General features: G+C 37.4%; 2 protein-coding genes across 5 annotated transcripts; one reads left to right on the top strand and one right to left on the bottom strand.

The window, feature by feature from the left end:
- The first annotated feature begins 2,928 nt into the window (after nt 1-2,928).
- On the top strand, nt 2,929-14,421 carry LOC307137508 (sialidase-3-like). Of its 4 annotated transcripts, none has more exons than XM_079835190.1 (3): nt 2,929-3,031; nt 12,604-12,879; nt 12,969-14,421. In XM_079835190.1, the coding sequence occupies exons 2-3, from the start codon at nt 12,619-12,621 to the stop codon at nt 13,902-13,904; spliced, it is 1,197 nt and encodes a 398-aa protein (XP_079691316.1). In that variant the 5' UTR covers nt 2,929-3,031; nt 12,604-12,618; the 3' UTR covers nt 13,905-14,421. The 4 variants fall into 4 exon arrangements, with proteins under 4 accessions (XP_079691316.1, XP_079691319.1, XP_079691317.1 ...); XM_079835193.1 differs by lacking the exons at nt 12,604-12,879; nt 12,969-14,421 and adding exons at nt 7,495-7,677; nt 7,833-9,333 and having other exon boundaries at nt 2,950-3,031; XM_079835191.1 differs by lacking the exons at nt 12,604-12,879; nt 12,969-14,421 and adding exons at nt 7,436-7,677; nt 7,833-9,333 and having other exon boundaries at nt 2,956-3,031.
- Nucleotides 14,422-14,627: 206 nt separating this feature from the next.
- On the bottom strand, nt 14,628-24,180 carry wdr73 (WD repeat domain 73). The gene is made up of 8 exons (XM_079835187.1): nt 23,806-24,180; nt 23,605-23,672; nt 23,417-23,502; nt 23,245-23,333; nt 22,879-22,946; nt 22,546-22,707; nt 15,185-15,547; nt 14,628-15,039 (listed from the first exon to the last, which is right to left on the bottom strand). The coding sequence occupies exons 1-8, from the start codon at nt 23,856-23,858 to the stop codon at nt 14,801-14,803; spliced, it is 1,128 nt and encodes a 375-aa protein (XP_079691313.1). The 5' UTR covers nt 23,859-24,180; the 3' UTR covers nt 14,628-14,800.
- Nucleotides 24,181-27,701: the final 3,521 nt, after the last annotated feature.

The raw sequence follows: 27,701 nt of genomic DNA, 5'->3' as shown, positions 1-27,701 counted from the left end.
ATATTACATATTGAGAAAAAATACACAACATGAACATCAAAATGCTATGAACTGAACAGCAATAACAAATTGAACAAATATTCCTGTGTGTGTGTGTGTGTGTGTGTGTGTGTGTGTGTGTGTGTGTGTGTGTGTGTGTGTGTGTGTGTGTGTGTGTGTGTGTGTGTGTGTGTGTGTGTGTGTGTGTGTGTGTGTGTGTGTGTGTGTGTGTTTGAGCATGATCATTTTGCATTGTGGATGTTTTATGCATTGTTGGAAGTGTGCCACTTCATTTCTGTATGCGTGTTCTGTGTTGTTTTTGAGGATGAATTTTGTCCATTTTCTAAGCAGCCTGAGCATAAAAACAGATATCAATCCAATACATTTTTTTATTTGTAGATTTAGAGAGTGTTGACAACCGTAAAAAGTCTCATGCCATTTGGACAAAGGGAACAATTTTATTTGAGCAAACGTCCCTTGGGGTCAGAAAAGACCCTAGAAGAATGTTTGTAACCAAGCAGTTCTCACCTCCCATTAACTACCGTAATCCTTTTTCCCTACAATGGTAGTTAATGGGAGGTGAGACCTGCTTGGTTACAAACGTTTTTTTAAACATCTTTGTGTTTAGCAGAACATAAAAATGTGGAATTCATAGGTTTGAAACGTGAGGATGAGTAAATTAATTTTCATTTTTGGGTGAACTATCCCTTTATATAATGATAATTCAGTGTTTTGTAATTGTTATTTTAGTTTGGTTAATAGATGTTAAACATAAATGAAAGAAGAATCTGTGGCTGTTCAAAAACAATAAAATGTTTTGCTAAATCAGAACATGCTTCTTTTTGCTTATATCCATAAATGTGTTCTTGTTTGTGATGTAGCCTACACGTGATTAAAACGTTTCATGGATGTTCAGGTCTGACTGGACCGATTTTGAACCTTTTTAGAACCTGTCAAGATGTGTAAACCAAGACATAATTGATTGCATTTCACGATGTTACACAATGGGCGTGTGATTATTTTATATGCAGGCTTATATACACACTTAAATTATGCAGCAACACATTTAAACATCCAGAAGACGACGCATTTAGACGTCCAGGGACGCGCAGAAAAGACGTGGTATTCATGGCCAGATGACGTCGAAGACGTCCGTTCAACTTTCATTTTGGAACTATTTTTCAACCATGACGGGACGTGTCGGAGGGACGTCTTTGCCGATCTCACAAAAATGCGTATAAATAATACGAGTGTCCAATCTCGTGGAATGTATACGCCAAAATGAGTTTTGGCGTGCATATGGTACGCCGTTTTCCGCGTGCATATGATACGCACTTTATGGCGTATTATACGTACGAACCCCCCACCCCCTACCCTCACCCTACCCAAAAGCGTGTCATATATACGCCATAAAGTGCGTATCATATGCACATGAAAAACTGTGTAGCAAAACGCATTTTGGCGTATACATTCCACGAGATTGCACACTCGTACTATTGATACGCATTGTCATGAGATTGTGTTGCTTTTCAACGGTCATTAAACGTCTTAATGTTTGGTGTCAGGGTTGGTGAAGGGAAAGGAGCAAGGACTCAGATGCAGAGGAAATAGGTCTTTTAATGATAATAATAAAATAAAACAAGACAAAACAAAACTACCCCGAGGGGGAAAAACAAGACTTGACTTGACTTGACTTGACTTGACTTGACTTGACTTGACTTGACTTGACTTGACTTGGCTTGAATTGGCTTGGGCTTGGGCTTGGGCTTGGGCTTGGGCTTGGGCTTGGGCTTGGGCTTGGGCTTGGGGAGCAGGGAAACACAAGGTACATTCGACGACGATGATTCCGCACAGGACTGCAAACACAAGGAGATTAAATAGGGAACAAACAAAAGAGGGTAACGAGGGAAGACAGGTGGGGCAAATGAAGCAATAATCAGGAAACCAGGTGGGCAGGGTTAGACAATAGACATGAGCACATGGCACAAAGAAACACTTGACAAGACATATGCTCACACCAAACGTGACATGAACATACAGCTAATGAGAACTCATCAGCTGCATGTTCACACAAAACATGACAACATGAAAGCACACAACACAAGACAAAACATAACACATGGACAGAAGAGAGCACACTCACACCACAAGACAGAGTGCACAAGAACCAGCAAATGCTCCTTATGTGCGCTCACAACAAAAGACAAACACATGAAGCATGAATATCCGAATCCCAACACAAAACCCAAACCAAACTAGACCGAAGTGCTGGGATCCGAACACCACGCCCCACACAGAGAACTCACAAGGACAGAAGAGTATGCAGCTCGAGCATGCTCAAAGCTGCGCGCTCACACAAGACAAGACAAACAATTCAGGAGTGTCAGGGCTCTGTCACAAACCAAGAGTAAACTAGACCGAAGTGACAGAACCCTGACAGTTTGGTGGGTACACATTTTTGAGTTTGACAACAAAGACATCGCTAAATACAGCTATACAGCATAGTTCAAAAATAATAATAATAATTTCTGAACATTGACTCTCAGTCATTATTCACCCTTTTCTGATGGTCTCTCAAAATAGTTCATAAAAATATAGAATATAATAGCGTAGTTCTAATAGGGGCTCATTGTAACGCAGTGTTACAACGCACCCCATCTGCTCAACTGGGATTAGCATTAAAAAACGATCTCAACTGTGAAATAACAGATATAAGATTACAATAATATCAGATTTGCCTTATTTTACATAAACACAAAAAACAGAGATGAAAAATAAACTTAAGCAAGAAATTTACTTTTGCTATGGTTAAATAAATGTTCAGTAATATCTTCCAAAGATTTTTTTCTCTAAATAATGTTGATATGGCAAGCAACTACACTAAGTCTCGTCATCTTGGCATGTGTGGAAAGGGTTAAACCATGCGCTAACCCCTACTATAAATTAGGGAAGCGCAGCATTTGGTGGGTTAGACTAAGGGGCTCGTGTAGTATCTGTGGTGACGAAATTTCTGAGAGACTCAATTGTTGCTGCTGCAGGGAAGATAATTTCTGTGAGTATTACTTCTTGTAGTTTACTGGAGAATTATTGATTTCAGATAAAGATTTATATGTATTTATTTATTTTCTCTTATTTTAGCCTATGTTATCAAGTACACGTGCTCGCACACGCACTAAAAGGTGTTGTCGCTGCCCTGACGATTTTATCAGTTAGCCAAGTGTAGCAACTTAAAGGCTACACATGACATTTTTTCACTAGTGAGGTAATAACAGCGCTGTTTAGAGACGCACAGAGGTAATTCACACAAGCGCTCGCTCGCTCGCTCTCTCTCTCTCTCTCTCTCTCTCTCTCTCTCTCTCTCTCTCTCTCTCTCTCTCTCTCTATCTCTTAGTGTTTTCAGTGATGTGCAACATGTAGGCTACATATCTGTTGACATCTCAAAAAATTTGTTTTGGAGTTTAATGACCCTTTAAGTCATCTTGTAGCCTACTTTTTGTTCACTTTCTTTGCTCGCTAAATTTTCCATTACCTAATTCTCCTAATCGTGATCATCTTGGTTCTTCTTGCGAGACCTGCGTAATTCCCTGTGGCTCGTCTGGTAAAAAAAGGCTCCGCTTTCAGCCGGATGGCAGCTGGGTACACACCAAAAGATAATCGGGCTGATTTTGGGTTGATTTCCCCCCTTCCGACAATCCTAGCTTTGTCCCGATTATCTTGATGGTTCTCAGGATTATTTTATCAGATTTTCCTGTGGTGTGAAGTGTGTTAAGAGTGTCCGAACCTGCTCGGAAGAACGTCGGAGCCGTCCCGATTCAGAAATCCTGATGTACAAACGCGCGCACACTCACGTGAAATGAAATAGTATTCAATCCGAAAGCACGCTGAGAGATGAAATAGTCATGAATATAACTCCGACTACAAAAACAATTATTTAAAGTTTATTTAATAAGGCAACTTCAAAGAGAATAATAGCCATATTTTCCAAGAGACACCTGAGGACAACAATTAGGCTATTAAAAAAAACATAGCAGTGTGATTTTTTTTTTACCATTAGCTACTCACCTCTAGCTCACTCCAGTGTTTCCCACACATAGACTAATTAGTGGCGGTGCGCCACAGAATCAACCGGCCGCCACATATTGGTCGTTGTTATTCATTAACTTTTTAACGCTATTTAAAACACGCAGCGTATTCGTTAATTTCCTTTTCCTGCTCTCTCTCTCTCTCCATCTCTCTGTCACTCATGCGTCTCTCTCTTTCTCTCAACCCTGCTTTTGATATGAAACTTGAAAGTCTAAGCTTTTAAAATTGAATACGAAATTCAAACAATAAATATAGCGTTTTGGCGCTAATGTGGCATAAAAGTTAAAGCCAGAGACGTGGAAAAAAAACTGCGCTGATACATTTGAATGCACAACAGCTTCATATCACCATACAGGTGTTTGCAGCAAGTTTTGGTAAACAGTACAGCGTAGTTTGCATTGATTATTACGTCAACTACTTTTACAGTATCATTTTATTATGAGGAGTGATGATATGCGCAACATTGTTACATTAATGGTAATGTTTTTCTTGTATTTAGCCCTCAGGTATTCCTAATTGGTCACACTCATACCCATTGGTGATCAAATGTGACTATACACCTTTTTACATTATTTTTCAATTAAATAAATGTCCTATTTTAGTTTAATAATATTTATTGAATATTTTGAGGATATCTTTTGGTACTATATAGGCCTACTATTTGTGCAATAATTATGGTCAATTAATGACCACTTAAAATATATATATTTTTTATTATTTATATTACAATTAGTGTAGTAATTAAGGTTAAAATAGAGAATTCCAATGCAAAGAGGCAAATTAGAGTCATTTTGTGGCTGGAAAAATTATTTTTATTTGTAATGTCATTACCCACCAGGTGGATGAATGGCTCTTTAATACATATACATGCATAGTCTGGTTGCTCAAAGTATTGCAGATCATAACTGCTTACTTATTTTTAGGTTTTGCATTTAAATACATATTTATGATCAAACACTAGATTTCATTAAATGTGACATTTTAAAACGTTAACAATTTACATCCTAATATTTTTTAATGATAGACTATATAAGCACACACAAGTGAATATTAATGAATGCAAGCAAATATAATTTACCCAAGAAAAGTTTAAAATAGTGCTAAAAAGGCAAACTTTCCTTATATGTACAGTAGGCTATATGAATGGATATTGAATCAAGATCGAAATTGATATTTGTGCCAATCACCGCCATGCTTATTCTGAAGTCTCGCAAGATTTTGCGAGATTTCCTGTGTTTACAGTCGGGACTCTGGTTGAAAATCTGTTCTTGTGTGGTGTGCTGTCTATGTCACATCATGCAGTTGACCGGCTCTCACCTACTCTCGCCGGGTCTGACTTGAGTTTGATGGTTGTAGCTTTATAGCTCTATAGGGGGAGATTTAGTACTGTTTACTTTTAGTCTCAGAAGAAGTGCAAAAATGTCACCAAAATTAATACAAATGCTCACAAAATTCAAGATATTGTTGCAAAAAAGTTATTTTAAGAGACCTTTATTTTTATATTATAACATGTGATATAATTAAGCAATATCACAAGAGCAAGTGAGCTGTTTCACAAATTTGAGCATGACTGCAAACATGATTCTTGCTTTTATACAAAAAAAAACAAAAAACATTATTCTCAACATATTTACCTATTCAGATGCATCTCCTACCACCTTTGCAGTGCAAATTGAATTTTATTGTCAATGATTTCATTTGATTGGTAACAGCTCTATATAGTGTCTTATTCTCATTATATTTATTGGTTAAAAATAAGTAATTTCTCAGGCGGTAATATGGATCTTTATCAATTTATGTAGCCTAGTGCTGGTCTGGTCTTGGTCTTGTCTTGTCTTGGTCTCAGCAGACATTGTTCTTGGGGAGGTCTTGACTACAACATTAGTTGGTATTGTCATTCATGGTAATGTCATTTATGGCTGAAGTGTACATGGTGATTGTAGTAAAGCTTGTTTGTACGGGAAGAAGGAGGCGGGAACCGGTGAACAATCAAAGTTTTTAATCAAAAATAAAGACAAAATAAATATGGCGGCGGCAGCCCCTCGCGGCCGACTGCCGCCTACACACAAACACAAAGTGAAAATAAAGGCTGCAGCCCCTCACGGACGACTGCAGCGGATAACAAAACATAAATAAAATACAACATAAAATCCAGGCCTGGTCCTCTCTCGTCCCTCACTGTCGTCACTCCTCCTTTATACTCCCTCACTCCTCCGCAAGGGCCGAGATCGCTGCGGCTCGCAGCTGGCGCTCATCCTCTCTGATGAGCGCCGCCTCGTCCCGCCCTCACGGTCCCTCGGCCTCGCTGCTCGCCACATACCCCCAACGCCCTTCGCAGGCCGGGGGGCACTCCCGAGACTGCGCTCTACGATCACGGCGGCCGCGGGACCTGGGGGTAAGAACAGCGAGGTGAGAGAACGGAGCGGGGAGCATGAGGAGCGACAGAGACGAGAGAGTGGAGAGAGGAGAAAAAAATAAAAAATTCTGGTCCGGTTCCCAGACACACTGCCGCTCGGTCCTCAGCCAGCCGAGAGGCTCTTCTTCGCGGTGCCATGCGGTGGCACTGGACGCTCGGTGGACGGCCCGAGACTCCTCCGCCCCCTGGCGGCCGGCGGTGGCTCCTCCTTCTGAGGGCGGCCGGAAGCGAGTCCCCATCCCGCGCTCCCTGCTCCTCCCCTATGCGGCGGACGACAGCAGGCTCCGGCTCCAGGCAAGCGCTGGGGACTCCTTCGCCCCCTCGCGGACGGCAGCCACCCCACCTCGACCCAGGGGCGCGGCAGCGAGCTCTCCGTCCCACCGATCTTCATCCGCTCCAGCACCACCGCTTCGGGCAGCCGCTCGCGGACTTCTCTCCTCCGCGCTGCCCGAACTCCGCGGCACCGCGATCCCCCTCAGCTGCGAGGGCTCTTCGACAGCGCGTCCCTCCTTCCTCCCGGGTTTCGGCACCACTGTAGTAAATGTATGTTTGTACGGGAAGAAGGAGGCGGGAACCGGCGAACAATCAAAGTATTTAATCAAAAATAAAGACAAAATAAATATGGCGGCGGCAGCCCCTCACGGCCGACTGCCGCCTACACACAAACACAAATAAACACAAAGTGAAAATAAAGGCTGCAGCCCCTCACGGACGACTGCAGCGGATAACACAACTAAAATAAAACATAACGCAAATTCCAGGCCTGGTCCTCTCTCCTCCCTCACTGTCGTCGCTCCTCCTTTATACTCCCTCACTCCTCCGCAAGGGCCGAGATCGCTGCGGCTCGCAGCTGGCGCTCATCCTCTCTGATGAGCGCCGCCTCGTCCCGCCCTCACGGTCCCTCGGCCTCGCTGCTCGCCACAGTGATATTGTTACTGATACTTGTTCTGTTTATAGGGCAAAAGATTTTAACAATGGATACAAATACATCTTCAAACACAACATTATTCAAACAGGAGCAACCAACTGATAAAAAATGTATCAAGATGGTGACATACAGAATTCCAGCTCTCATCTATATCAAGGAAAATAAAACCTACCTTGCCTTTGCTGAAAAGCGGAAAACACCAAATGACACAGATGCAGAAGTGCTTGTGATGAGAAGAGGATCATGGAAGGATGGCAAGAAAGAAGTTAAGGTACTAGACATGTTTGACCAAAATCATAAATTATTATTCATAACTGACAGTTTTCTTAACAACTTAACTGTTTCATAGATTCTTTACATAATCTAGCTTTCTTAGTTTATAAAAGGCATGAACATGCAGTAATGATGTCATGATTTTCATTTCAGTGGGTCAGTGGTCATCAGGTGCTCACTGCAGCTTGTCTACCAGGCCACCGCAGTATGAATCCATGTCCGGTCTATGAGAGAGATTCCAAGACCCTTTTTCTGTTTTTCATTTGTGTTCCTTTTAAAGTCTCTGAATCTGATCAAATAAACAATAAAAAGAACCAGGCACGACTTTGTTACATAACCAGTAAGGACACTGGCAAACACTGGAGTGGTATTACAGACTTGAAAGATGTGATCACTGAAAAGGAGGAAAACTGGGCCACATTTGCTGTTGGACCAGGACATGGTGTTCAAATGGAGAATGGTCGAGTCATTATCCCAGCATGTGGGTATTATTTTGACTCTGAAATTGATCCCATATCGTATGCATTCGCCTTCTACAGTGATGATAAAGGAAGCACTTGGCATGTAGGAAAACATATAGAAAGCGAGTCTAATGAATGTCAGATGGCTGAGATCATAGATGACGAAGGTAACAGTATACTATACTGCAATGCTCGAAGTAAATCCGGCCAGAGAGTCGAGGCTCTGAGCAGGAGTGGTGGAGAAGATTTTGACAAGCCTTCATCTTCAATTAATCTGAAGAACAGTGGTTGCGAAGGAAGTGTGCTGAATATTCCTTCCCCTGAGCAGAGTCCATGGCTGCTCTATTCTCATCCATCTCATACAAAAGAGAGAAAAGATCTCAAAATCTATGTGAATAAATCACCATTGGATCACACGCAATGGAATCCCATTCAATGCATCAATGAAGGTCCAAGTGGATACTCAGATCTGGCAGAGTGTGAGGATAGAAAGTACATTGCCTGTCTCTTTGAATGTGGACAGAAAAGAGAAATTGAAAAGATAGATTTCAAGCTTTTCAATATAAGCAACGCAGTGAATTCTCCTCATGTGGATTCTCCACAGCAATGTTCAAATTCACGTTGTCTTTGAATGTGATTTTGTTTGTTTGTTAATTTGTTTATTGCTGAGATCACTATAGGCACCTCAGTTCAAGCAACATCTTCTTTACTCTAGATCCAGCACAAAATAAACATGAATAAACATCTGAAGTCATAATTGCTCAATCAGTGTTTCAACCACGGAAAGACATCAATGAAACAGCAAGTAAACAATAGCATTTAACTCAGGCAAGTCATTCAGTGTCCAGTCCACAGCTTATAGGTCGCTAGAGAAATTAACTCTTTCGCTAAATATATACTATATTAGCCTATATATTTATTATATTTTACTTATCCTGTTAGTGATGTCTTGATTATTTGTTTTAATTTTGTTTGTTTAAAAAAATGTATCCTGAAAACAAGTTATGACAGCCACTGTGTAAATAATTAAATTTCAACAACTAATTGGAGTGGAAGCATAATTGTTTTAATTCATTTTAGAACTGCCTCGTATGCTTTATTATTGTACTATTGTTTATTTTTCTTGTGATTATCTGTGTATAATGCTTTAATATGTATGTAAACACAATCATCAATAAAGTAGTTTAAATTGACTATAATGGATTCTCTATGTTTTTGTCCCGTCACGTCGCTTGTGTCCGTTGTAGAAATGGTGTTAGGCCAGGGCCGGATTTATGCATAGACATTCTAGACACGTGCCTCTGCTCACACGTCACACAGGGGAGAGGGGCAGTAAAGATAAAGGCCTAGTGTTTTGATAAACTTGTGCAGAGGGGGTGGAGACCATAAATCATTTTTGACATGAGAGATCATGTTTATTGACCTAAGTGTTTATAGTTCATGCACCTAACATGCATTTGACAAGTGTAGGCTCTTAATTTGCTTAATCATTCTTCTCTTATTATTCTAGCTACACCAAATGTCAGCATCACAAGCTCATTACATTAAAAAGTGTGCACTTGTGACTTATAGTGATAAAAGATATTGTTATCTGTCAAGGCTTTGCCCACCCAATAAACAGTAAACCCTCTGAGAGTTCAAATCAACACGGATGGGCGGTAACTTGGAAGATCACCAGATTTTTGCCAGACAATAGCAATATGACATGCAAGATGATAATAAATAACAGTAATATAAAACAATAAAACAAGACAAAAATAACAAGACCATATTATTCTCCAACACAGCCCTTTAAGATTGTCAAATAGGAGAATTTATCTCTTTTGCATTGCAGTCTTTTCCCTACCATTTCCAGAAATAAAACAATCCATTTCATCACATTCCACTAATAAGTAACTATGTATATAAGTAACTATAGATTAGCCTCATAATATTAACTAACTGACAAATTATAAAGAACATTATTGTGTGTCTGAGATGTAATCAGTCATCTTTTTTACTCTGAATAACGTCATAAAATGCATCACTAATTACTCAAGTGTTACCTAGTCACTATGCAGGAACTACTAGTGATCTGGACCATTATTTTAAAGTAAAAAAGAGTTTTTTCCCACTTTAAAATAATGGTCCAGATCACTAGTAGTCCTTGAAGAGTGACTGGTAACACTTGAGTAATTAGTGATGCATTTTATGACCACGTTGAGAATTTAAAAAGACAATTGCTCACATCTCAGACACGTTAATGTTGTGATTAGTAATTAATTATTAATTCTTTATCATTTGTAATAATTAGCTATTAGTTCTTAGTGATGCCAATTTCCTTCAGTAATTATTGATTACCTATAAGGAGCTATCTTAGTCCTAAATTCGATCTTACTTACTGATTAGTTAAGCTTGTTACTGTTACTTATCATCCTGCTGTTTAATGTTTAGCCTACTATTGGCATAGTGCTGATATAGGATATTATAAATACAGGATGCTCAGCATGTTTTGGTTAGACCTGATGAGAGGCTCATGTAGTATCTGTGGTGACAAACCAGCCGTGAGAATAATTTGCTGCTGCAGGAAAGATCATTTCTGTGAGTATTGCTTCTTATAGTCTAATGGAGAATTATCAACAAGGTCAGAAACCATGGAGGTTTCACATAGGTTATGCGACGGTAAACATGTTGTCATTTACTGAATTCTAAGTATAAATTAGATAATAATAATATAATAATAATAAATAAATTATAATAAATTGCAGGTTGTGCAAAAACCTTCTTATGTAACTTTTGTCTATGTCTGTACAGTGATTGAATTAATTGTTTTGTTTTGGATGTGAGACAAAGTTTTAATGTGTGATTCTTGTACTTTGTTCTTCCTGTGAAGGAAGGCATTATGCTTTTATTCAGGTTGAGTCTCCCTTGACTTTTTTATTATTGAGTATTGTGCATTTTGGAAGGAGCAAGGAGAATGTGGCAGCAGAAGATACATATATATATATATATAATCATTTATCTCCACATTTAATCTCCAAAGAGGCGGGATGTGATTGGAGCTGAGGTGACGTGGTGACTAACAGACAGCAGTCAAACGCCAATCAACCTGTCACTCAAAGTGGCCACGCCCTTAATTATGCAGAACTTTAAGGCTATAATGTAAACTAATGAGTTATAAAAAAATTCACCCCCCTCACAGTTGTCATGAAGGGCAAATTTAGATAGACCAAAACCACAATTTTTTCTGCTGTAAAGTTGGGCGTTTTAACATGGGGCTCAATTAGATTCTGCTCCATTCTGGAGCCTGTCCCTAGCGCCCAGTCGATGAGTTGCAGTTTAAGTCACTTCCATATTGGCTTCATGAGAAACTGGGGGAGGTTGCCGCTTGTGAAAAACACAGCTGAAAAAGCACACACAAGTGACGATTCTCTGTCAACCAATCAACGTTCTGCAGTGACCCTATGGCTCATTTCCACCGAACGGTAAGATTCAGTACAGTTCAGTATGGTATGCAATTTTTGCCGTTTCCATTGTCAGAAGTTATGAATGGTACTTCTGTTGGGGCAGGGCCATAGAAAAAAATATGTTTTTAACGGTTCTGTGTTGAGTACATATCACAGTAGTCCGGTACTAAAGAGTGGAGCTAGACTCACTGCAGAACGTTGATTGGTTGACAGAGAATCGTCACTGCATGCTTTTTCGGCTGTGTATTTCCTTGCAGCCTTGGCTCAAACAAAGCGTGTATTCTTCTTTTGACAACAGCCACATGCCGAGAAGTAAGAACAAGATATGCTGTATGTCGTCCATTGTTGCTTACTGTGTCGCTTTCTACTTCGCGCGAGAATGACGTTGATCGCTACACCATGCCAAGCCGGATCTGGATTTACGGTCCCGAATCGTACTGTACTATACTGAACTTACCGCACCGCTTGGTGGAAACGAGCCATTACTACTGGAATACTGTGCTAGGTACCCCAAAGGAAGGGTGCCAAAAAAGTGGTAACTGAAAACTTCTGACAATGGAAAAAAAAACTTCTGACAATGGAAACGACAAAAAATGCGTACCGTACTGAACTGTACTGAACCATACCACTCAGTGGAAACGAGCCATTATACAGCAACTGATGTCTCAATTAAAATTATTTTTCTTACCTAATTTTAAACATTAATTATAGCCATTCAACACTAATATATATATATATATATATATATATATATATATATATATATATATATATATATATATATATATATATATATATATATATATATATATATATATATATATATATATATATATATATATATATATATTTATTTATTTATTTTATTTATTTATTTTTTTTACATGACCTCATTATGATAAATTGGGACACATCTTTGCAAATTAAAAAAAAATACTTAAAATAATTACATGTATTCAAACCCTTTTCTGACTACTGTCTTGTTGCTGATACTGATGCTGTTTATTCTTTTTCTAGAGCTCAAATTTAACAATGGGTAACAAGATATCATCAAGAAGCAATTCCGAAAACATGAACACAACAACAATATACAAACAGGAACAGCATCAAAGTTGTTGTTGCTGTTGTAAAAAACAAGTGTCATACAGAATTCCAGCTCTCGTGTATCTCAGTGACGATCAAACCTTCCTTGCCTTTGCTGAAAAGAGAAAATCATTAAGTGACACAAGTGCAGAAGTGCTTGTGATGAGAAGAGGAACAAGGAATGATGGCAAAAAGATTAAAGAAGTTGAGGTACAAAGTATTTTTTTTAACAACTTCACTATTTTATAGATGCTTTACATAACCTGGCATGAACACAGTCATGATGCTTTTTATTTCAGTGGGTTAGTGGTCATGAGTTGCTCACTTCAGCTTGTCTACCAGACCACCGCAGCATGAATCCATGTCCGGTCTATGAGAGAGACTCCAAGACCCTCTTTCTGTTTTTTGTCTGTGTTCCCAATGGGGTCTCTGAATATGAACAAATACGGACAAATAGGAGCCAAGGAAGACTTTGTTACGTAACCAGTAAGGATGCTGGCAAAACCTGGAGCCAAACTACAGATTTAACAGCAGATGTGATCAGTGAGCAGGTGCAGGACTGGGCCCCCTTTGCTGTTGGACCAGGACATGGTGTTCAAATGAAGAGCGGGAGACTGATTATCCCGGCCTATGCATATCGATACACTGACAAATCTAATTGCACATCATGTTGCTGCTTATCATTTTGCTGTTTCACATCTTATGCTTTAGCATTTTACAGTGAAGATAAAGGAAACACATGGAAAGTTGGAAAACAAATGGATGTTGAGTCATGTGAGTGTGAAATGGCAGAGATCATAGATGACAACGGTACCAGTATTCTCTACTGCAATGCTCGAACCCAACTTGGCTACAGAAGGGAGGCGCTAAGCCACAACTCTGGAGAAGATTTCAACAATGTTTTAACCCCAACTAAACTAATAGAGACTGAAAACGGTTGCCAAGGCAGTGTGTTGAGTTTTCTTGAACAGAGTAGTCCTCCAAAAACATGGCTGCTCTACACTCATCCATCTGATCCAAAAAAGAGAGAGAATCTTGTTCTCTACTTGAACAAATCCCCTTTGGATCCCTCTGGATGGTCGGATGTACGTATATTACATCATGGTCCCAGTGCATATTCAGATCTGGTAGAGTATGAGCCTGGACATTTTGCTTGTCTCTTTGAGTGTGGGAAGGACCATGAGAATGAAGAAATAGCCTTTTTGCTGTTTGAGCTTCCTGAGAAAAAAATGTGAGTGTGTACATATAGTATTAATTGAACGCTCAGTAAAGAGTCTTAAGTACTTTTAAATGAATTATGGATCTAATGTAACCTTTTTTAAATTAATTTCTGTAATTTGATTCAAAATGTTACAAATATTATTAATGAAAATACCAGTATCTCCTAATTTCTTAATTAATAATATGTAAGCTGAAAAACTTCTAGAACATTTTTTTTTTTTTTTTTGCTGCAAACTGCTTCTCTACTGATCTGGAAACTGGGATCTATTTGGGACTAGAGACTCAACATAACAGTCACTATCAGCAACTAAGATGATATGTGTATAATTCTTGAACAGATCTATTAGGCACTGAACTTATATAATGGACCATTTAAAGCATATATTTCATGTTTCATCTCTGGTTAATGCTAAATGCAAATGACTTCTAAATGCAACAAATTGTGGCAGAAATATTGGAATAAACATTCAAGTGTGTAACATGAACATGGCGTTTCCTCATTTTTAAAATGTATAAATAAGTATCACACATAATGGGGTCTCTCCTTTTTTGCATACTTGCCAATGAAATCTATTGCCAACACAACAACAAAAACAGTCCACAACAACATCAAAACAATCTGACTGGACAAACACTGAAACAATATTACATAATATGAACACTGAAGTCCATAACTGAGATGCAGGATGACGCCAGCTGTGTTTTTATGAAGCAGTAAATTGGAAAGTATTCCAGAGAGCCGTGTAATAATACAGTTTATTGACTTAACAATCATTGTAAAAACAGACATTATTTTTGAATTGTTTGATATCACTTCACACTCATACAGGAAAATAGTATGCAAATCTGCTAAAAACATGAATATGGTATGCATGTGTCACAGAACAGTTTTGTCGAATGATCAGCAGCATCATCTGTCAGTGATTTTGTCCACCCAGTCCCATACATGTAGAGATCCATCGGTAGCCGCAGAGAGAAGAGTTTTTGGTCGTGACTGATGCCAAGAATGGGTGGTGATAACAGCTGGGGAGCCGCTGTATTTCGCATCATGTGACATTTCATGACCTCTGTGGGAAAAAATTGGCTGAGGGCTCTGGGCCTCTGTGCTCCAATCTGCTGTGTTATAAATGTGTACTGCTCCATCAAACCCTTCAAAAAAGAAAATTGTCAGGTCATCAGTGAGTATTCAATGGACTTCACACATGGTCCACATTATGAAATATGAATACAATCAAATACAACCTTACAAGACAAAATTTTAGCTCATTTCAGAAAGGAAAAAAACTCTACTTACCAGACACAGACAGACAGCTGACGAGAACAGGAGCCCAAGAAACATTCAGAAAGTCATTGTTTGGTGGACAGTGTTGGACATTTAGTTGGGTTTGACAAATTGGACTCTGTAAATCTCTTAGGTCAGACAGCAGAATGTGAGCGGAGGATGAGAGTCTTGCTGCAATAGAAGGTTCAGACTGGGAGCCATCAGTCCTTAACCCAAATGACCAGTGTAAACCACTCTTACTATCTTCCACAGGATAATGACTAGTTGAGGGATCTCTTGTGTCACCCATGAGCAGAGTGCCATTGCTCGCACAAATGAGAAACACATGAGCATTCACAAACTGTAAGCCACTCACCGAATCTAAAGACTCATTTCCTGTAAATAAATAAAAAAACAAAACATAAATCAAATTAAATGAGCGCTCTCTCTCTCTCTCTCTCTCTCTCTCTATATATATATATATATTAGGGCTGCACGTAGGCCAGTCACAAGGGGGGTGTGAGGTCTACTGTTGCTATAATGACGAACAATTTGTTGTTTATGTGGATATTTACGAATATATATATATATATATATATATATATATATATATATATATATATATATATATATATATATATATATATATATATATATATATATATATACATATATATATATATATATATATATATATATATATATATATATATATATATATACATATATATATATATATATATATATATATATATATATATATATATATATTCAATTAAACAGCAATAGGTTCAAGAAGTTAAACTGTGTAACTGAACAGCGCAGTGCGCACATTTTGACGCTTAAATTATGTTCTAAATTATGAATGGGTCTAACGCGTTTGCAAAACGTCCTGAATCCACTTGAATTATTTTGGACTGCTCTCTTTAATGAATCATCTGAAGCGATTTCTCAGTCAGTAAAATAAACAGACAGATTTTCAGAAGTTTTCCCTCTGAGAACATGTGCTAAATGGATGTCTGACAATTTCGTTGCTTTTTGCAGTTTTCAAATTTAAAAACGTTTAAAACGTGTAGAGAAGTTACACTCGCTCTGCGGCACCGCTGCTCTCACTGATGCTCCGAAAAGTGCATAATAGTCAGGCTATATATGCTTATTTAAAGCTACACTGTGTGATATTTTCCCCCATCTAGTGGTGAACTTGTATATGACCATCCAATGAATTTTAGTTTCTGTTCTGTTCAATTCCGATTTCGTTTTAACTCCTACGGTGGCCGATTTAGTCCAAGATTAATATGGCTTCCAGTTCGACCTCGTCCACATTCGACACGGTGCCTGTGGGATATTCTGTGCGCAGTGGGATGGTTGGAACTCAACTGGCCTAATTATTCGGCTAGAAAGAACTGCAGCTAATCCAGAGTGAACTTTGATGATAGTAATGTTTATTCAGTCATCCAATTGCAAGGCATACACAGGTTTGCATGGATATGTACATAAATTTGGTTTCTGTGAGAGAACAAATTAGGATGGTAAATATACATGATAATGACATGACAGAATATACACAGTTAAGAACTGTATAACTATACTTATAAGTTACATTTGTATAATGTAACCGTAAACCAGAGCTTATTGTACCATATATAGGCGCTAAATGCAGCTGCATTAAAAGGAGCGGAGCTGCCGCTGCTAACAAGCGGTGTCCGGTTACAAAAGTGTGTGCGCAGGTTTAGCTCTGTATAACAAGTGTTAATATGCCGATCAGACCTGATACATATTTCCATCAACATACATTACAAGCAAATATTTTCTATAAACGAATAAACATTGTTAATAACTGAATGACTATTCAAATAGGTGAGCATTACGCTATTGTATGTTGACACAAAAATACTTCTGAGGTAACATCAACTGAATTACATGATGACACACTCTGAAACACATCCACAATGACAATAACTATTATTACTTACGGAGTTATTAACGCACAGAAATACCACACAAGGAAAAACAGACTTTTGAGGAATAAACAAGCCAGGAAAACTCCGTATAACTCTGTTACTGGAGCTGCTGAGATGAAAACTCTCTGCGCATGCACCAGACAAGTCTGAACAAGTTGACGCGCACAGTGTTAAAACCGGTTAAAAACGCGAAAGGCGAAGCTTGAATTTACGGGTATGTCCCTCTTTGGCTAATGTACTTTCAAGATGGAGGGGCAACATGGCGACCACCGTTAGATCCCATTACCTTATGTATTTTCAATGGCATATTATAAACTTACGAGAATACTTTATTACTTGAAAGAAGTAAATATACATTAATGAGCACATATATTTTTGAAAGAACTAAGTGTTTTTAGCTAAGAATAGACTAAAAAAGTTACACAGTGTAGCTTTAACTTTATATTGTTAAATAAAAAACCTTTTTGTGCGTACCGTCATATGAAATCCTGCAGGCGTCTGTGCTTTCTTCATCCATGCAATAACTGCAGATTTCTAGCGGATTTACTTGAATTTCTTAGGTATCTATGGGTTGACCCATTTCGATGGCGGCTAAAATCAGAATTTGAATGGACTGTAAATAAATCTCTCTACGAACTTGACGTGCGATGCCCGCTGACTGACATGTATGCATATGAATCAGTTACGCGCAGTCTCACACACAGAGAAATATTGTAAGTTACATTTTTAACAAGCAGAATAATACAGCACCATGATACACATTTTTAGCTATGTCTTTTAACTACTATAGTATACTAGTAATAGCTGTCACTTTACTTTGCGCAAGGCCCTCTGCGGTCGCACACTTGGCACAGACCTTTGCGACGGTACTGGCTGCACGATTAATAGATTTGGCTTATGTACAATTATGAAAGCGTAAAGGCTGTGATTTTAATTCAATAAATGTATGCACAGTGTGTTAGTGAAGAGCAGCTCTATGATCAGTAGTAAATGATGCTCCATCTCTGAAAAAACTGCGAGTTTGAGCAACTTATATTGTGCGTTTGAAAAAGCAACACGTGTCGGACATCTTCACAAACTAGTAATGTGAAGCATTCATAAACCTGTTGTCCAACAAAAGAAAATATTTTATAACATGTTTTCACTCACTTCATAATTGTCAGTCAAGTGTTTGAAATGTCCTTTTTGTGAGCTAATTTGGCTTCCTATCACAGAATGAGGCAGACAATGTATTATTTTATAGTATTCTATACAGTGATGAAGATTAGCACTGCATTATAATATACTTTATTATTATGAAAATACCCGAGAAGGCTTTAAGAACTCAAATAAACCATATCTTGATGCAGTCGTGATATTGTATGTTTAATCAGTCAAAGCGTTTCTATCTTCTTTTTATTAAGCCTACAGCGATAGCTTCACATTAGGGATTTCCTGAAAACTATTTCTTCTCTTAAGCAAATGTGGCGTTTCTGCTCGAGGGCGCCCTCTGGCTTCCATAATGAATGAAACACGAGTATGTTTAGCGCCCAGCAATGCTCACTCCACCCTTTTTTGGGTAAAAAAAAAAAAGGAAAAATAAATACCTCTTTCAAAATAAATGTATATGACAATCCATGTTTTTCTCCAGTGTACAGGGTTTTTTCCCCCACAGTGGCTATTAGTGGCCCATATTACATATTAAAGACATAGACTTGTTCTTGATTTTACAAAAATGTATAATTTGATATCACAGATAAAAAGCACAGATTTTATAATAATAATATACTTTATAATAAATCCTTAGACCTTTCTAATGATTTTAGTCATAGGCTGCCTGCATGTTAAAGGTGATGAATTGAGAAATCAACTTTCCTTTGCGCCTTTGATATATAAAAGTTCATCGTGATATAAGAATATCCTGTAAGTTTCAGAGCTGAAAACGTCCTTGTTAGTCAAAAGCTTTTATTGACACCAGGCCCAGAAAACGAGAGCTCTCACAATATGTCGACCACTGACGTCATAGAATGCAGAAGCACCACAAGCCCGCCCACCGACTTGTGGAGCTAAACGGGTCGCGCTACCGAGCAATAAACATGCCGGTTCCAGCACACGTGCGTAAGACATTGCAAGTTTGTTTGCTTCATTTCACCGCAGAATAGATTGTAAACAAGATACAGGTCGAGACTGGATTTGCAGACATATTGAGATTAAAACACAATGCTGTGCCTTCTATATTGGATCCGACAGGAACGGTGCAACACTTATGTGAGTAAAACATGTTTTTTTTAAATGTATTAGTATTGCATTGTTACAGATCGTTTGATATCTATTGATTACATACCTTAGCACGCGGTCACAGGCTGGAGAAGGTGTTATTGCTTCATTCGTGATCAGACTCGGACTTGTAACGCCAGTGCTCACAAAGCCCAACGTCCCGGGGCTTTGTGTTTTTCAGACGGGCTACCAAAACGTATCACCGGCCTGCCGACGGTCTATCTTAAATAGTGAAATAACATTCCTTTCTTATGCGCGCGTGTGCGTGTGTGTGTACGGTTCGCGGTTATATCCACTGATCGGGCCAGCCAAGTAATACAAAAATAACATTCCAATCAATCACAGGTTATTGAGAGATGAATCATTGTGTTTGTTTGATAAATATATTTTTCGAGCCCTGTGAGCGTTTCTCCATATGCTTTCAAAACAATTTCCACATGTACTGAGGGGAGCTGAAGCTCATTAAATATGCAAATCTTATCCAATCCTAGCCGTGGGCGTTTTCTTCCAATTCTACAGTGCGGCACGCCCATCAAAACCGAGTGTTTTTCAGAGAGCCTCAAAACCAAGGCAGAAAATAGCCTATTACTTATTCATTATGATGTTTCTGAATGTAAAAACCACGCAAACGTCATAAGTTGACCTCAGACAACAGTATATATATACATGAAAGCCAGTTCATGACCCCTTTAACAGTTAACCCTGCAGTTTTTTTGTAAAATATAAATATTATTATATTTATTAGTACATACTCTATTGTAAATTTTTTATAATGCAAAAGTAATGTTATTGTAATAGTAATATTTCTTATTTTGTTAAATGTTTATTTAGCAATAATAATTAGCATAATTATTATTAGTAATATTAATATACAAGCCCAAACATTTTATTTATTTATTTATTTATTTATATTGGGGCTGGGCAAATTAACGCGTTAACGCGGGCGATTAATTTTTTCAGCTTAAAGGGTTAGTTCACCCAAAAATGAAAATTCTGTCATTAATTACTCACCCTCACGTCGTTCGAGACCCGTAAGACCTCCGTTCATATTCGGAACACAAATGAAGATATTTTTGTTGAAAGCTGATGGCTGAGAAAGGCCTCCATTGGCATTCAGTACACTTATACTCCCAAGACGGATAAAAGGCACTCAAAACATCGTTACAAAGTCCATCTCACCACAGTGACTCTACAATAATCTTACGATGCAACGACAATAGTTTTTGTGCGCAAAAAAAATCAAAATAACACCTTTTTCCAACTTGTTACTGCCTTCCGTGTGTGCCTCCACGACGCATGCGCGAGAATATGACGCAGATCCGGCGTTCGGACAGATGACCCAGAAGTGATTTGTTTACAATCAGAGGAAGACGCGCGTATCTCAGCTGTTGGATTCTACAATCATCGTGCTTTAGGTCTCGGCGTAGTTCTCAAAATGGGGTTAGAGTGTGCATTTCATGGAATCCCGAGCCCCGGCGCTACGTCATATTCTCGCGCATGCGTCGTGGAGGCACACGCGGAAGGCAATAACAAGCTGGATAAAGGTGTTATTTTGATTTTTTTTTTGCGCACAAAAACTATTGTCGTCGCATCGTAAGATTATTGTAGAGTCACTGTGGTGAGATGGACTTTGTAATGACATTTTAAGTGCCTTTTATCGGTCTTGGGAGTATAAGTGTACTGAATGCCAATGGAGGCCTAACTGAAGCCTTTCTCAGCCATCAGCTTTCAACAAAAATATCTTCATTTGTGTTCCGAATATGAACGGAGGTCTTACGGGTCTCGAACGACATAAGGGTGAGTAATAAATGACAGAATTTTCATTTTTGGGTGAACTAACCCTTTAACGCAATTAAAATATTTAATGCAAATAACACAGCGTCCGTTTTTATATCCATTTTTGCTTAGCGTTACATGATCATCACGCTCTTATTCATGTAAATGCTTCCAAGCGCGACAAGACACAAGCGAACATGCTGTATGCCAATGTCCTGTGTGTGTGTGTGTGTGTGTGTGTGTGTGTGTCAGTGTCCTGTCTGTGTGGATGCGTCTCATGTCAGCTAATCAAGGGACACACACACACACACACACACACACACTCGACGCATAGATAGACTCGCGTCAGTTTCCTGCTCACATCGAGTTCTCTTTTGCTCTTGAACAAACAATAACACTGAGGATTTTGAGTATTCTCATATTAGGAGTCTTAAATTAGTTAAATAACGTCTTAGATGAACTTAAAGAGTTGTGAGGAAATGAGATGCGCGGGACAGCGCGTGAGATCCGCGGCTGTTCTTAAAGAGACAGTAGCACTGATGATGCCTGTCATTAATGTTCATCAAAGAACAACGGGAACAGAGAAAATTTTAGCTTTATGATGATTCATCTATATTTAATTTATTATTTATGCAGTTAAGAAAGATAACTATTACATTTCCGTATATGTATAACAGGGAAGGCCATGGGTAAATATAAAATTTATTATTTTGGGTTTATGTAAAGATTGTTTTAAGTTCACTTAAATTAAAAGTTGTTTTTTTTTAAAGCCTAATAAATGTTGAAATTGGGAGCTTTCAGTTATACTGTAATGTAACGTCATTAATGTTTCATAGACACTTTAGTATCAGTGATACTGGCCTTCATTCATAAAAATATGACAATACAACACATATTTAAAATATGCTGTCTTTAAATTGTTTATACATTAATTTGGAGAGTAACTGAAATTATTACAATATCGAAATATTAAAAACGTAAAATATTAAAAACTTGCGATTAATCGCGATTAATTACCGAAAAAAGTGTGATTAATTAGTTAATTTTTTTTAATCGATGCCCAGCACTAATTTATATATATATATATATATATATATATATATATATATATATATATATATATATATATATATACACACACACACATACATACATACATACATACACACTTTTCATTTGTTTTTATCGCAATTTTAACCAGAATAAATCGTAATTAGATATTTTTCCCCGAATCGTGCAGCCCTAATATATATATACATTGATATATTGTATATGTACTAATATTTCAATTAAAACTCATTTGCTAATGTAAAGAATGGATTTTGATATTAAATAAATACATAAATATCTTATAAAACTCATTAAAAACAACAGTAAAAAAAAAAAAGGTTTTGATATTACCTACTGTATACAGAACCCGTCCAGTTGCTATATCTGTCAGTTGAACATCACTTATACAAGAACCATGAAGAACTGTTGGATCGTCCGTCAATCCAGGTGCTATTTTACTGGATTTTGCTAATGTGCTCTTGAGGTTTATGACTCCAGTCCTTTTTATAACATCTATATTTAAAATGAGGTAAGATATACATGACATGTTCCATGAATCCAAAAAAGTATGAATATTTTATTATAATAATTTAAAAAATGTAATCATTTTGTAGACAATTACACGGACTCAAAATATTATTATTTTCTTATTGTTAATCCCACTAGTAATTAACTACATCATACCACTATCATCGCCTCCAATATCCCAAATCTGCAACGTCGAACTAGAACTTCCACTAGTCACTACACACCTGTAAAGAACAGATGATATTATGAAAGAAAAGAGAAGTCTCGACCACTGGTTATGCAAATAGAAAAAAGTAACTAATCATATAATCATGCACACACATAGCAAAATTAGCTATACATTTATAAAAACTGACATTTCTCAATATCTTGCTGACAGTCAAATCAAACTGCAGTATTTTGCCTCAATAAATAGTTTGAACTAGATAGTTACAATAGATAAGATTTGATAAATGTATTATCAATCCCATTAGCAGATGACATTAATGTCCACTTCTGGACATATCTAGATGTAATTCTTACCTCGTTCTAGGTATATGTATCAAACACTCAACAGGTTCCTCTGAAAAGCCACCACGCTGTACTTTGAAGTCTCTTTCTGCACAAAGACCCTAAAGTTGTGACCAATAGGCAGTTAAATGAATTGCACATTCAAAATACATACCAGAATTGCATTTGTGATTTCTTCATTCACCTGGTTGTCGCCTGCATATAACTTAAGAGGCAAAAGTAACTCTAAGATTTCACTTTTTGCTCCAGTGTATCCTGCAACACAAATAGCTGCAATATAAAAGAGAAAAATCAAGTGCCTTTAATATTGTATACTTTAATTAATATTTATATTTTAACTGTCTATGTTTCAGGGATTCAGAGATGCTTTACTTTTGTCACCCGTCCACTCTATAACTTTTGTCGGGTGCTCCAGTTGAAATAGATGCAGGTCTTTGTATCTGAAATCAAGAAGATGCAGAGTTTTAGCCGATGATGAAACGCGCCCCTGATGCCCAAAAAAGCTGTCTAGGTAGAAAACACAATGAGTGTTCAGACACAACCGCTATACAAGTCTATTGCTGTCAGACTCACGTGCTTAGAGACTCCATAAACCAGTCTTCTGCTTCATCAGAGGATATGTCCATGCTGAATGATTGTTCACTTACAAAACAAAGAAGTAATAATAATAGAAAAAAAACGCTCAGTCCTCCATAAGTTTATTCATCGGGAGATATTTAAAAAAAAAAAAAAAGGTTCGTATTTCCGGGACCTTTTCTTCTGTACTCCTTTTTTTTAATCCAAGTTGCGTTGTCGCCATCTGGCGGCACGAGGTTAATGTCGCACATTCTGTTTAGGACCTTAACGTCCACTACAAGTCCACTACTAAGATGATTTTAAAGCAACATAAAGTTCAAAATAACCATCATTCATTCTACGTTTGTAACTCATAACAGACTAACGGTTGGAGGGGAGTGGTTAAGCAGAGCTGCCAACTCTCACGCATTGGCCGTGAGACACACGCATTTGATTGGTTTCACACGCTCACACGCCACACCCCCGATTTCTCACGCTGAAGTGTCACCTGGTCGGTCAAATGCCTGAAAGATGAGTTTATCTATAGATCTACATGTTGAGCCGATCATGTTGATCGATTACTTATGCTTTCGGTGAGGGGGTTCAAGATTCATGGGCAAAAAAATACGGTGTTGTGCGACCTAAAACTACACACTGTTTTGGGTTCTGACGAGAACGAGCCTGTAATGAGCGAAGTGGAGTGGAGTGACGCTCAGAGGTGCGTTTCCCGAAAGTGTCGTTCGCTAACTATGGTCACAAGTTCCGTCATTATAAGCATAGTTAAACGAGTCGTTTTTCCCGAACCCATAGTTCCAACGAACGTTCGCAAACAGCATCGCAAAGTTGATTTGCATACATTTTGTTCTTGCACTGATGTTAAATTTGTAGCCATTTTGCACTTTAACAGCCAGTTTGAGATATAGGCTATATTTGAGTGTGTAATGATTCTGACAGTTTTTTTCCATTGAAATGTCTGGGGAAAAGTGTCCCAATAACCCTGAATTCACCCTATACTCTTTGAAATCATAATGACATTGCATTATGAAGCTTGAAACCCCAAATATTATAACATTCTTCATTAACAATTATTCAGTTATTTGTAACAATCTCATTGTAAAAAAAAAGAAAAAGAAAAAAGTGGTTTCAATGTAGCCAGCTACTTTTTGATAGTAACTTGTAGTGTAGCTACTTTTTCAAAAGGGTATAACTTGAATGTAACTTAACTACTTAAAGTAGTTTTTACTACAATGTTTTTTTTTAGATCAGCCACAGCAAAAAAGAACCACACAACAGACAGAAGAGCAACAGACAGGACTGACAGTTTTTTCCTTTTTCTTCCCTGTAAATGTATACTGTAGGTTGATGTATAATCAATTTGCTCTATTAGACAAAACCATTCCTCTACATAGTGCTTTAAAATTGTGTGTGTGTGTCTATAGGATATACTGTATACAAAGCGTCATAAAGATGCATTTTGTCTTAATAGACAGAATTAATTATCAACCTTATCAAAGGCAAAAAAACAAAACAAAAAAAAAACAATACTACTCAAATGCTAATGCAGAGAGTGTTTTCTGTGATGTGTGTGTGTATATAGCTATTATATATATATGTATATATATATATATATATATATATATATATATATATAAATATGTATATATATATATATATATATATATATATATATATATATATATATATATATATATATATATATATATATATATATATATATATATATATATATATATATATATATATATATATATATATATATGATTATTATTTATTTAATTTTTTGTTGTTGTAATTTTTGCTTTGTACGCGGCAAAATTTTGGTTGGCCCCACCAAATCTCACTCTAAGTTTTTTTGAAAAGTTGGCAGCTCTGGGTTAAGGATATTCAAACCCAAGCCGTCAAACTGCCATCATCTGAGAAGGAACGCCATTCCAGACCGGAAGTAACTTTTCATTTTTTGATTAAAGATTACCATGCCAAACAAATTTTTTTCGGTGTATTACAGTTTTTGTCAGTCGCTTTGGTACATTTCTCAGATCAGAATTGAAATTCTCAAAACTACCTGTTCAATCTTCACATCATTGTCACTTGTGCACATCAAAAAAGCAGTTTCTCATTTCTTTGAACAAGTTGCAAATGCTTTGGTACATCCATGCAAATGATTATGTACAATTCTCTGCTGTTTCCTACATTATCAGTTGCTTACGTCATGTTGATCAAAATGTATTATAATGGGTCTCTGTTGAATAGTCTCACCCCCCCACAACATTTAGCAATTAGTTCATAGCATAAGTCTTTACATGCAAAATGGTTGAACAAGTTGTCATAATATGTCAATCATATTTCTATACATTTCCATTAGACGTTCACATTTCTGCTTTTGTTTTTTTTTGTTGTTTTTTTTCTTTGTGCTATGCAGTGCTGTCTTTTCCTTTCTGTATCGCAATGACATGGTCTGTCAACAAATTACAGTACAAACAGTAAAAGTGTAAATGTGAATCTTGTCCAGTCTCTTGCAATCAAACTCCCACATACACTAAGGAGTAACCTACAATTAACAATACATGTAACTGTTCACGGATTAATTGTTCACCAAAAGATATGCGCTAACAAAATAAATAGGGTAAATTTTGATTTCATGACAACTTTAAATTAATATTATTCAATAATTTTCTTATTAATACGTTAAATAATAAAATATCAATTACATTTAAAAAAAAAAAAATTTAAACAAAGAACCACCTCTCTCGGACGTATTCTGTGATTGTTTTGGATTCGGAGCAGCCCAATGCATTTCTAATCGCGCTCTGTGAAATGCAGACTGAACTGCAGCTCAAAACACCCAACAGCTTCGTGATCACAGGATATGCAAACTACACTTTTCAGTTGGAAAAAGAAAACCAGTGTAGCTAAAAGGTTTTGATGGATGACGGTTATAATGAAGGTAAAGACGATTACAGTGACATACATTAGGCACACGCGAGTCTGTTATTATTGATGCCAAGTCCCGTCTGATTCTTTTCCTCTGGCTGTGAGATGAAGACGACATCTCCCATGAGTCTGCGCTCAATCTCTGCGTCATCAAGCCACGCCTTTGTTTTGAATAGCTAGGTGACATCTAGCAGCGAAAATCTACACAGTGTGGCTTTAATACCAATCATGATTGTTTAATAGACAGCCTGGTCTCATTGCGAAAATGTACCTCTGGCAACGTTTTTGCAAACCCCAAAATACGTACCAATATGTACATATCACTGCAGTTTCAAAGTGATATGTCCACTGGGTGCCGCCAAAAGCTTCGTTTTTTTCCCGGAACAGATGAGCGTCAATCTGACGTTTTGTGACATTGTTTTTTTAACGTACACCTACACTAAACCCTAAACCTAACCGATAGTGTTAACAAAAGCAAATGTGACAAAAATACAATAGTAATCATGTCTTGTTAGCTTGTGTGAATTCATCTTTGAGCTCTTTTATCATGACTTGTCTTTCACGGGATTCGTACCTGAGATTTCATTATTACAAGTAGAAATCTGTACCAGCTGAGCTACTGAGCAAACTTATTATTTAAAAAAAGCCGAGCATATGGAGCAGATTAAGTGACGCAAACTCCAAAATGTATTCATTTACATGGAAAAAAAAAAAAGATTAAAAAGTGCTTGCTGTTTTACTGCCTCTAGTGTTCATTTGACTTTGAAACTGCAGAGATATGTAGGCTACTTATTGGTACGTATTTAGGCGGTTTGCAAAAACGTTGTCAGAGGTACATTTTCATAATGAGACCAGGTTGCTAATAGACTATAGTTTTTAATAACTTTAATGTCTTCAACAAGGCAAAACCTCTATATCTTTGGCTCCTCACAAGCTATTGGATATGTCCACATTGGATATGT

The sequence above is a fragment of the Gobio gobio genome (assembly GCF_949357685.1).
Source record: "Gobio gobio genome assembly, chromosome: 14".
NCBI classification, from domain to species: Eukaryota; Metazoa; Chordata; class Actinopteri; order Cypriniformes; family Gobionidae; genus Gobio; species Gobio gobio.
Note: the sequence above shows the minus strand (reverse complement) of the source record. Positions and strands in the feature narration are given on the sequence as shown.